Source organism: Sus scrofa, chromosome 1 (genome assembly GCF_054392235.1).
Source record: "Sus scrofa isolate SSC_HxYL_T2T_F1_AM1 chromosome 1, Sscrofa_HxYL_maternal_Yorkshire_Landrace_v2.0, whole genome shotgun sequence".
In the NCBI taxonomy this organism is placed as follows: domain Eukaryota; kingdom Metazoa; phylum Chordata; class Mammalia; order Artiodactyla; family Suidae; genus Sus; species Sus scrofa.
Genome location: NC_139383.1, coordinates 74,744,775 through 74,756,414, shown reverse-complemented (window position 1 = coordinate 74,756,414; position 11,640 = coordinate 74,744,775). Strand labels below are relative to the sequence as shown.

General features: G+C 40.1%; 1 protein-coding gene across 10 annotated transcripts in view; it reads right to left on the bottom strand.

Annotated features, from left to right (window-relative positions):
- Nucleotides 1–2,928: 2,928 nt before the first annotated feature.
- AFG1L (AFG1 like ATPase) overlaps nt 2,929–11,640 on the bottom strand; it is a 223,193-nt gene continuing 214,481 nt past the window's right edge. For 2 of the 10 annotated variants that reach the window (XM_084962524.1, XM_021090788.2), the window contains 3 exons: nt 7,169–7,282; nt 4,902–5,026; nt 2,929–4,354 (listed from right to left, as the gene is read on the bottom strand). Coding sequence is in view for 6 of the 10 variants with exons in the window: in XM_021090788.2 (XP_020946447.1) it covers nt 4,318–4,354; nt 4,902–5,026; nt 7,169–7,282 (276 nt within the window). In the remaining 4 variants the exon portion in view is untranslated. Of the gene's footprint in view, nt 4,355–4,742; nt 5,027–7,168; nt 7,283–11,640 lie in introns of those variants that run through there. The other 8 variants (XM_084962539.1, XM_084962535.1, XM_084962492.1 and 5 more) reach the window with 7 other exon arrangements.

The following is an 11,640-nucleotide window of genomic DNA, read 5'->3' as shown; positions in this document are numbered from 1 at the left end:
AAGTGTGAGGTGGTGATAGCTCATTTTATTTTGATTTTCCTTCTCTAATGAGTGATGTTGAGTGTCTTTTCATATGCCTGTTGGCCATCTTTGGATAAATGTCTACTTATATTTTCTGCCCATTTTTTGATTGGGTTGTTTTTTTGATGAATTGTATGGGATGTTTATATATTTTGGAAATTTAGCTCTTGTCGGTTATATCATTTGCAACTGTTTTCTCACGGTCTATAGGGTGTCTTTTCATTTTGGTTATGGTTTCCTTTGTTACGCGTTGGTCCCAGCCCTGCAGAGACTTTCTACAAACCCCCATCAATAATCCCCAAAACATCTATTGTCTTTGCATCTCCCTGGAGCCCCCGTGTGCTGAAGAAAGTCCTATGATGCTGCCAAAAATATCTTCCACTCTTATCTCTTTTGAGGGACCTCTGGCGCATCAAGTTTTATTGTTCATATTCCTCAGTTAGTGACACATTGACATCAGTTGGCCATAGGAAGCAGCCTTTTTATTTTTCCTCTCTCCTCCACTGGATTCAATCTCATTGCCTTCCTCCCATAAGCATCCACTCTAGTGTATGTTCTAATCTATTTCCATAAATATGTTTCAATTTTCTGTGCCCTAGAAAGACATGTAGTGTAATTTTATATGTGGGTTTCCAAACTTATATTAATGGCATTGAATCCAATTTTCCATCGAGGGCATCTGAGTGTTGTCCACGACGCCATACACAAACATGGTTCATTGCTTCTGACGCTGCAGAGGATTCCCTTGCAAGCAGAGTCCACCTTCCTCAGTCATTCCCCTCGTGATAGACTCCCAGTGGCCTCTGGTAGTTCATCTCTTTGACACTCAGTTTTCTCATCAGACAAAAAGACTGGCTGATGGTGATTGCGCCAATCGGTACTTCAAAGTTTTGCCTCTGTGTTCTAGTTCTTTGCCATCCTATTCCGTGCTGTGAGGAACAGCCCCCTTGTACATGCCCCTATATCCACATCTTTCCTACTCCAGCCCTCAAGGTCCACAGTCCACAGTGACTCAAGAAACGAGGGCCATTATTAGTAGTGGTGTGACAGACAAGGCCATTAGCACAGGATTTGGGTCTAGAAGACATGTTTCCTGGCTGTGTCACCTTGAGCCTCCATTTCCCTGTAGGAAGTAGGGATGATCACATTTTTGGAGAACTGCTGAGGATGAAATGATAGGGGAGAACCCAGTGCTTTGCAAAGCAGGATGTCTGGCTAGGTTAGCTATTTTCTGTTATCTGTTGGGGTGGAGAAAGCCTGAGAGTCTAGGCGAGGAGAAGCAGAGGAAGGGAGGAGAGCAGCAGGCTCCAGGAGGTGGCAGTGAGGCCCATGAGAGGCTTTGGCATGCAGTGGTTCCAGGTCCTCCAGGCATCACAGCAATGGCTTTTGCTTCTAGGGATGTGCAGACTCTATACTCTGGTATAGAGTCAGGCGATCTACATAGGCCAAACTTTGCTCACTGGCTGTGTGGTCACAGGTAAGAGCTCCCGAGCAGCAATTATCAACCCTGGCTGCACCTCAGAATCTGGGGCGGAGTGTTACCAGGTACCAACCTGGGGCCCTGCATCTCACCGCCTGCATCTGACTCTCCACGGTGGGACCTAGGCCTGGAACTGCAATTTTGAAAGCCTCTGTCCTCCAACCTTGTGTGATTCTTGGACACTTTTTTTTTCTTCTGTCAGTTCATCCCAATGACCACAAGATGGTGCCCTCTTTCTGGGAAATCTTTGATGTCCAACAAACAACAATCCATTTTCTCTATGAATCCTGAAAGAATGGGTTGTCTTTGCAGCATCTCATTAAGCCAGAATTCTGTGCCCTTGGTGTCTAGCCATGTGATGCGCATCTCGTTCCTTCTGCTAGAAACTATTGGGTTGGGATATGCTGTCTCCTGCTTTGCATTCAAGCAGCCATGATGCCAAGCGGATGAGGTATTTATTGCTGCTTTCTGATCATAATCTTTACTATCAATAAAAACTGATATTTAATCCTTTACCATTTGCAAAATGCTTTCCACCAACTATCCTCAGAATAACTTTATGAAATGAGTATTATTGTTTTCATTTATGGATGAAAAAAACAAAAGCTCAGAGCACAAAATCAAGGTCACAAAGCAAAAGCTGGCAGAACCAGATCCAGAGCCTTTCTCATTGTACTTGGAAAAGAAGAGCAGGTACATCAGAGAAATCAGCTTTCAACTGTTGGGCTCCTGACAAGTACAGCCCTGAGAGAGGAAACTTCTCAGGACAACCTCCGGAAGACTTCCTGAGCCAGGACAAAAGATGGACAGATGTCCTCTTGGAGTGTCACACCATCACAGGTGACAAACAGGTCAGTAGACACATTTGATTGGGCTGAGTGACCAGCTGAGGTGACATATGTGAAGTTTCTGGTGCAGAGCTGTTTGAGAGGCAGCAGATACTTAACAAGAGGACAGATTATATTACTTTAAAATTTCTGTTCCAGGAAAATGAACTGCTATGCCAATGGGAAAAATGAATCTGCCTTGAAGAAAAACTTATAAACTCATCTCCAAAGAAAATCCTTATCTACCAGCAAGTGATTTCTTAGGAGGCTAGTGGATCTAATGAAAGTCACTTATAAGATCAAGATCACAGACTTACCACCAGACAGAGTCCCACAGTCAATCAGGAATCCAAACACCAGGGCCCCAGGACCCTAATCCCTCTGGGTGTTTTTAACCCCAGATGAAGGGGCTGCAAATGCAGGTTCAAGTTACTCAGAGTAGGAAGAATGTTTTCAGGACAGAGGCAATTACATGTAAGTTTATTAAATCAGTGTTTTGATCATTTTACTAACTCCCATGTACATCTTAGCAATTCAGTATGTTGTTGTACCTGTTTTCTGTGCTTCAGCTTCCCATCCACAAATGGTAAAATAGAATTATTATAAGGATCAAAATAGTTTATTTATAAAGCACTTGGAACCATGCCCAGTACATATAAAGCATGACGTTTCTTAAATAATGTTAAATAAATAAATGGATATGAGTACATCCATTTGCATAGTTTACAAATAATATTTTAATTTTTCTCAAAATTCCAAGTAATTTAAAAATTATGTTATTGCACACTTGTAGGTACCAGAAATATATTCAGGGAAATGAAAATAATTGCCTTATGACTAAAATTTGAAATCCCACTGAAAATGCACAAATTTGATTAGCACAGTACATTTTATATTTATTGAGTTCAAAGCAATGGTTCTATTGCAAATTCATTTTCACTGAGTTAAACAAAAAAGAACCACTATTTAAAATGATCTCACTTTTATAGAGGTGGTGTGGTATAAAACACAGTACATGAGTTTTGTACTTGAAAACTCTGAATCTTGGGTCAAGCTACTTTTCCAAGCCTCGGTTTTCTTCTCTATAAACAGGGATGATGATGATGTTGTTTCTCTAGGAATAATTTTTTGCCTGAGATTAATAAACATCCAGCAATAATTCCGGCACACAGTGGTTATTCCCCATCTTTTCTCTCTCATAACCTATTTAACCTCTTTTTGGAACTCACTGTTTTACTTCAATAAAAATATTTTAAAATCACATTTAATTTTCAGAAGCCTTGATTTCATTGTGTCTCTGGACTTGGGGACCCTATCTATCCATCTGATTGACTGAGGCTAATGTCAACTATAGACTAAGAGAGATCGATTATTAACTTAGAAATTACATAGTTCAAAGAGCTTACTTATGTTGACAACTGTATTCATTATATGAACAGACTCACCTGTGCCTATTCCCCCGAAATATTTGATTTTCACAAAAGTTTGTGGATTTCACATTTTCTTTTCTCTTTCTTTTCTTGTAGAGGGATTTACTCTTGTAAGAGCCTCAACCAAAATTCCTTCTGCAACCATGGTTAGCAAAGTCAGGTTGTATCTGAATGAGTCAGGGATAGACTTTGATAGAGGACAAACTGGATTTTATTTAAGTAGGTTCATCAGGCGTTCTTCCCTCTTTATTGTTGGGCCCATGGTACTGCAGAAGCTGAGGCATGGGTGGGGGTGACATCCTGTGACCCGAGCAAATGCAAGGGAGTAGCAGGAAGGAGCCGTGGTCCCTGGGGTCCCGAGGCCTCACATGAGCAGGAGTCCACTCTGTTGCTTGGCATGTCCAGGACTCTGCCTCTCCTGATACCCTCTCATTGGTCCCCATTCCTGGTGTCTGTCCTCCTCCTGGCTGTCAGAGTTGGGGGAAACTTCCTGTCGATTGGAATTTGACAGCCTTCTTCCTTATTCTATGGCATCATGATCCTTGATTTTTTTTTTTTTTCAGGAAACTGCATGTCTGCTGGACATCAAGTCCTGCCTGCCAAATATGAACTCAGAGTGAAAAACATACTCTCTGTTGTAAGGAGAGTGTAGTTTATAGCCCCCACCCCCCCAATCCATGAGATAAGTCCATACTCTAAAATGTTATTGACTTTAGTTTAAAATAAGAACAGAAAGCTTTCTTTGTTTTAAATTCATAAAAGATGTGTTTGTATCATGCCACTACCATGTAGCCAAAGCTGGAGATGTCCAGGCACCCTGCGTTTACCAAGTGTGTATATTCAAGGTTCATTCAGGTGGCTTAATATGAAGCCAAAATGTCTGGTCCTGCATTCATCTTCAGGAGCGCTGATTTTAATTTTGTGGTGCAGAAATAAGGCCAAATAAATAGGTAAAAAGTAGATCAAAAAATGGCTTTAACTTACTAATCCACTACATCTTTGACAGCAATTTTAGATAAAAATGGTCCAGAGGACAAAGTGCATAATTAATGATGAGAAAATGATTCCTTCAAGTCCCATAATAAAGAGTTCTCCCTGCGGCAATCATTTGCCCAGTTTTATTCATGTGAAAGTGATGATTACTTCTTGCTTCTGTCCCCTTCATTCCAGTACTGTTCAGTCTGCATTTCTGTGAGTCGGGAAATTGTGCGCTGAAATGCAAAGACTTCTTCTTCTCCAGTAAACATGGCGAGTCCTTCCGCTGAGTCCTGGAAACCAAAACACAAAACAACAACCCAGCACCAATTAAAATTGCCACAACTAAAAATTTAAAGAATTACAGGCTTAAAAAAAAAAAAAAACTTTTGGGTTTCCTTGTTTAGATTATAAAAATACTTTATAAATTTTTTTCATATATAATCACTAGAGAATTGATTAATTTAAACCAATAATCAATAAACAGAACAAACTACCAAGGAGAAAACAATAGGAAAAATATTAGACAAACAATTAAAGCTGAAACAATACCCAGAGAGCCAAATAAGAAAATTTTTGCTCAGATGAAAGTTCTCTACAAAATCTAAAGAGAGGAGTTCCGGGTTAGCAGTGTCTGTGAAGATAAGGGTTTGATCTCCGGCTTTGCTCAGTGGGTTAAGGATTTGGTGTTGCTGCAAGCTGTGGTGTAGGTGGCAGATGTGGCTCGGATCCATTGTGGCTGTGGCTGTGGCATAGGACTGCAGCTACAGCTCCGATTCAACTCCTAGCCTGTATTTGACCTCTATTCCACATGCCACAGGTGCAGCCATAAAAAGAGGGGGAAAAAAATTAAGAAAAAACTAAAGGGAAGATATTCCAGACAGAAAAGGAATTCTTTCTCAAAAAGTGCATGCCAGAAATAAGCAACAGCAAACCCTGCAGTTCTGGCACATCAGGAAGAGGCTAACACCCTCTCCTCCTGAGGACTGGCCGGAGAATCAACCTCTGAAGAGACTCTTCCAAACAGAATCTTCTCTGGGCCTGGAGATGGTGCCTGGGAGCTTCCTTTGAGAAGGCCAGAGCTGCTTTTGGTCTTGAGTTGTTGGGGCACTTGATCTTCTGGTGGAGGGTTGAGTTGGGGAGCCCTCTGTGAGGCCAGGAAAAGGCTGGGCCTGGTGATTCCAGCGCAGGCTTAGGCCCAGTAGGTAGGCATTGCGTTTTTGTCTTTTTCCTTGGGGGGTTGCTATTACACTCTTTCAGAGCGAAGTTCTGGACTCCGAAGTCCAAATTACTGACCTACTGGAAAACTGCATGACGCTATGGGTCATGTACCCACATGATTCCTTCTTAGGTCATTAGCCCCAAGTGCTGAGTTACTTTGCCCTATATCTGAACCCTGATCAGAAGGATAATTTAAAAGTCAACAGTTTAAAGGACTTTAGGAACTGAGATGATGTAGCCTCTTAAGTGTATTCTTCCAAATTGTCAAAGTCATTCGGATGTGAGTATTGCTTTTAGAGAAATGGGATTATAAGCAGTTATTGATTTCTACATGTAGATATATTTTGAGAGTTCCCTTTTTAAAGAGTTATTGGCCTCATTTCCCCCAAATCCCGAGAATACATAATTTCTATTCACGTCAACAAGGAATTGTTTCCTCCTTCCAAATGGCCTTTCCCCTGGGGTTGAGAGGATGGTGTTGCCCTCATTCTGAGGGTGAGAATTTAGAGATAGTTTTAAAATTTCTGACTAATATTTCAATGTCTGCAGTTGAGAAGTATACCTTGTAACATTCATATAGAAGACAGAAATGCACAGTCACTTCTAGCTTGGCCTGGGGTAAGTCGCCAGACCCCAAGTTCCAGGAGAACCAGGCCAGCACCGGGTGGTTCCCTACAGTGTCCAGAGCCTGGTGGCAACAGATGCTCCATAAATGTCTACAGAATGGGGGTTCGGAGATGAATTATGGATTTCTTTTTAAGTCAAAGGCCTTGCCAGGCACTTCATGATCCTGGAATGGTCCACGTGGTCTACATGGCTGGATACTGTACATCCAGTGTGCCCTACAAATCCAGCAGACATGAAGAAGGATGTCCAGAAAAGGCAGCAGGGTACAGCAGAATGAGCACAGAACCAGACATGCTGCCTGGCGTCCAGCTCTGGCCTGTTAGGGCTGTGACCACAAGCCTACTAGTCTACCTCCCTGGACTTTGTATCATATGCAAAAATGATCAGGAAGATGCCTTCCACTCTAAGCCTGTAATTCTCTATATTTAGTGATGTTGAGAATCTGTCTGCTACACTGGCTTTAGAAGAAAGCAGCAAATCAGTGGTTAAATACATACTGCATTCCTTCTTCAAAATGTAGCCATGCATCAAACCAAAAACAATTACGCTGTTTTATAATAAAAAGAGATTATGTTAATATCGCCTACCTGGCTCAGCCCCAAATCATCCATCAGTATTCTGCTTTGCTCCAACTCACTGTCATGATGTTCATACAAAAATAAGCTCGCTATGGGAGCTGATGCAGAGCAAATTATACGCACCTGAAACAGGAAAACGTATACACAATGTTACTCCTTACCTTTCACGTGTTGAAGGTAAAGACAAATTTCTCATAAAATAGAAGTCTGTTTGTCATACAGGGAGCTCGGATTTTTGCTTTTAAAAGGTTCTTATTTGTTCTAATAGTTTGAGTCTCTTTAAAGTGATATATACATTTGCAAATGGTTCCAACTATATGAAGCAAAATTGGTACATGGTGAAAATACACACTTTCATGAGCTTACAGAATGTGTGTTTACAAAAGAACAAAGCCTTGAACTCTTTTGATTCAAGTAACAGTCTTAATTTCTTTCTACTTCTATACTTTTTCTCCAAGTCCTATCTTTATTTCAGGAAAAAAATAATTTAAAGCTTCAATCTATGACACTGTTTCTTATTTCATTAATTTGTTTCTTCTAATTAGAAATTTTAGCTAATTATCCTAAAATTATCCTAATGCTACTCTAACATTTCATTATTCTCCCATGTTTAAAAGTCCACCTTTTAAAAAAGCATACGCAAAATATGGTTGTCAAAGTTTCAAAACTGGCAGGACCCATCTATACCGTATCTTCTTCATTAATAATAAAAATCTTGCACAAATAAGTAAACACAGCACTTCTTTAAAGCAGATTTCAATATTTGGGAAACCCTTTTTTTTTATTCCTGAAATATCTCTGAAATATAAATAGATAAACCACAGAACCTATAGTCAGATAGCCTGGGATCACAGATGTTTCCAAATGTATTTCTGAAACAAAATATTTAAAAAAAAAAAAGACTTTGACCATGTCCACATTTTTTCTAATATTTTGAGTCTCTTTAAAGTGGTGTTTTTAAATTGCATAGTACTTTCCAGATATTTCCACACAGCTTATACCACCCTGTGAAGTAGGGAACAAACGTTCTATTGGGCAACTTCAGGCCTGGAAAGGTCTCAACTCATGACGTGAGCCCAGATCTAAGTCCTGTGGTTTTTCCATTACATCTGAGGTTGACATTTTCACCTGACTGTTTGGAGCCCACCTCCGTGTGCATCAAAGATACTCCCTAGTTGCACTGTTAGCACTTTGCTGTATAGGTGACTGCTAAGTTCAGTGCACTGCTACTTTAATTACACCTGAGTTTCCAGAACCTCCATTTATGTCAGCATGCTGCCAGATACCTTCAAAAAGACTGACATTAATATTTCTTGATTACATAAATGTTTGAGTGTGCACAGATAATCATATATCAAAAGCAGCTTAGTAAGTTTTCTGTCCACTAGTTTAAATACAACATTATACTCTTTCTCATGTTTAAGAAGATCTAAATTTGTTTTCAGAATTCACAGCTGTCCTTTAAAAATCATTATTGAAGTAAATACGCCAATACTTTAAAATAATGTACTGATGTCTAGGATTAGTCTTTCCACATCCAAATGGCCTTTTACCTCTTCTTACAAATTCTTTTAATCAGAAATGACACTTTTCCCACTACTTAGATAAGAATGCCCTTATTTCACAAATTTCCATGAATACACTCTAGAATGATATCTGTTTAATATTCCCAATGTCTGAAATAAGATAATTTCAATCATGCTTTAAAAAAGAGTTTAAACTCCAAATGTGTGATTTAGTTAAAACAAATGTTAGGAGAATGGTTCTGGTATTCTAGCATATTGCCAGATAAATCTTTTTTTCTTCTAATTAAGAAGTGAAACAGTAGGATTGGGGGTGGGACTGAGGGATACAGACCATAAGCTTTAAGGTATTCCTAGCTGGAAGCTAAAAAAAAATAAGGATATATCAATCCTTCACTCTAAGATCCAACTAGATCCTACAAGTGCCCCTCTTCCACTTTCTTCCTGAAGCATTGCCCTCTAAAAAAAGAGTGACACCTCCTTGAGACATATTCTGGACCCCACATGATTATCTCAGAGTGGAGTCTCTGGATGAGTGACCCAGAAGGAACCACGTGATAGGACTGATCCCCAAGCTCTGGATCTCAGCTTCCTGCCTCTCCCCATTCACACGGCCCCCTGGGGAGTGTACAGCAGATATTGAGCGCCCACTAAAGCAGGTTGCCTGCAGTGCTGCACCAGGGCCATTGCTGGCTGCCCTTCCTGCTCAGGCCCATCACAAAGCCTTTGCTACCCCACTGGCCCCTTTTCACTCTGCACATGGAGTTTGGCCATCACTTCTCAGCATTTATGAGCAGCACTTATGAGTGAACAAGCAGGCTCCAGGCCCCATCCCTGGTTCCCACCTGCAGGTGGGTATGGGGTGGCCCTGGAATCTGGATCTTAAATCGCTCAGATGATTCTAGTGCAGTTGGTCCTCAGCGGAATTTCCTACGTCCACCCCCTTGTCAGGGACTAAGATCAGCCACTCTCCCCCTGGACTCTCACAGCACCAACTCCCCTCTTTCCAAGACAATATTCCTACAGTGCTGATTTTACACTCAGTTCCATGCATATTTGATTAGTATTTCTTCAACACTAGACTGTCCAGCTCCATGAAGGCAGGTACCATGTTCGGCTTTGCTTGTCAATGAATTTCTAGTGCTTAGGACTGTGCCTGGCATGATAAAGGTTGTTGAATGAATGAATAAAGGAAACATTAAAAACCTCACCTCTCTGAAAGACTTATATGCTGAGAACTATAGAATATTGATAAAGGTAACTGAAGATAATTCAGAGAAACAGAAAATAGCCCATGTTTTTGAATGAGAAGAATTAATATTGTTAAAATGGCCATACTACTCAAAGCAATCTACAGATGTAATGTGATCCCTATCAAATTATCCATGACATTTTTCACAGAATTAGAATAAATAATCCTAAAATTTATATTGAACCATAAAACAGCCAGAATTGCCAAAGAAATCCTGAGGAAAAAGAACAAAGCTGGAGGCATAACTCTCCCAAACTTCAGACAATACTACAAAGCTACAGTAATAAAATCAGCACGGTATTGGTACAAAAAAGGTAAATGGATCAATGGAACAGAATAGAGAGCCCAGAAACAAACTCACATACCTACAGTCAATTAATTTTCAATAAAAGGAGGCAGGAATACACAAAAGAGAAAAGACAGTCTCTTCAGCAAGTGGTGCTGGGAAAGTTGGACAGCCACATGAAAATCAATGAACTTAGAAGACTCTGTTATACCACACACAAAAATAAACTCAAAATGGCTTAAAGATTTAAATATAAGACCTGACACCATAAAACTCCTGAAAGAGAACATAGGCAAGACTGTCTCTGACATAAATCAACCAATGTTTTCTTGGGTCAGTTACCCAAGACAAAAGAAATAAAAGCAAAAGTAAACAAATGGAACCTAACCAAGTTTATAAGATTTTGCACAAAAACAAAATGAAAAGCCAACTACAACCTGGGAGAAAACATTTGCAAATGATACAATGGACAAGGGCTTAATTTCCAAAATATACATATAGCTCATGCTACAACTCAATAACAAAAACAAACAACCCAATAAAAAAAACTGGCAGAAGATCTAAATAGACATTTCTCCAAAGAAGAAATACAGATGGCCAAGAGACACATGAAAAGATGCTCAACATTGCTTATTATTAGAGAAATGCAAATCAAAACTACACTGAGGTATCACCTCACACTGATCAGAATGATCATCATTAATTAAGTCTACAAATAATAAATGCTGGAGAGGGTGTGGAGAAAAAGGGGACCATCTTACACTGTTAGTGGGAATGTTCATTGCTACAGCCACTATGAAGAACAGTATTGAGGTTTCTTAAAAATCTAAAAATAGAGTTACAGTATGATCCAGCAACTCTGCTCCTGGGCATCTATCTGGAGAACACGCTAACTTGAAAAGATGCATGCACCCGAGTGTTCATAGACGCACTATTTACAATAGCCAAGATATGGAAGTAACCTAAGTATCCATGGATAGATGAATGAATGAAAATGGTGTGTGTGTGTGCACGCGTGTGTGTGTATATAATTGATTATTACTCAGCCATAAAGAAGAATGAAATAATGCCACTTGCAGCAACATGGATGGATTTTTTTTTTTTTTTGTCTTTTCTAGGGCTGCAGCCATGACATATGGAGGTTCCCAGGCTAGGGATCCAATGTGGGATCCAAGCTGCAACTGCGACCTACACCACAGCTCATGGCAACGCTGGATCCTTAACCCAATGAGTGAGGCCAAGGATCGAACCCGCAACCTCATGGTTCCTAGTCAGATTCGTTAACCACTGAGCCACGATGGAAACTCCTGGATGGACCTAGAGATTATAATACTAAGGGAAGTATGTCAGAAAGAGAAAGACAAATGCCATATGATATCATTTACATGTGGAATATAAAGAGTTTGAGGTTGGTAGATGC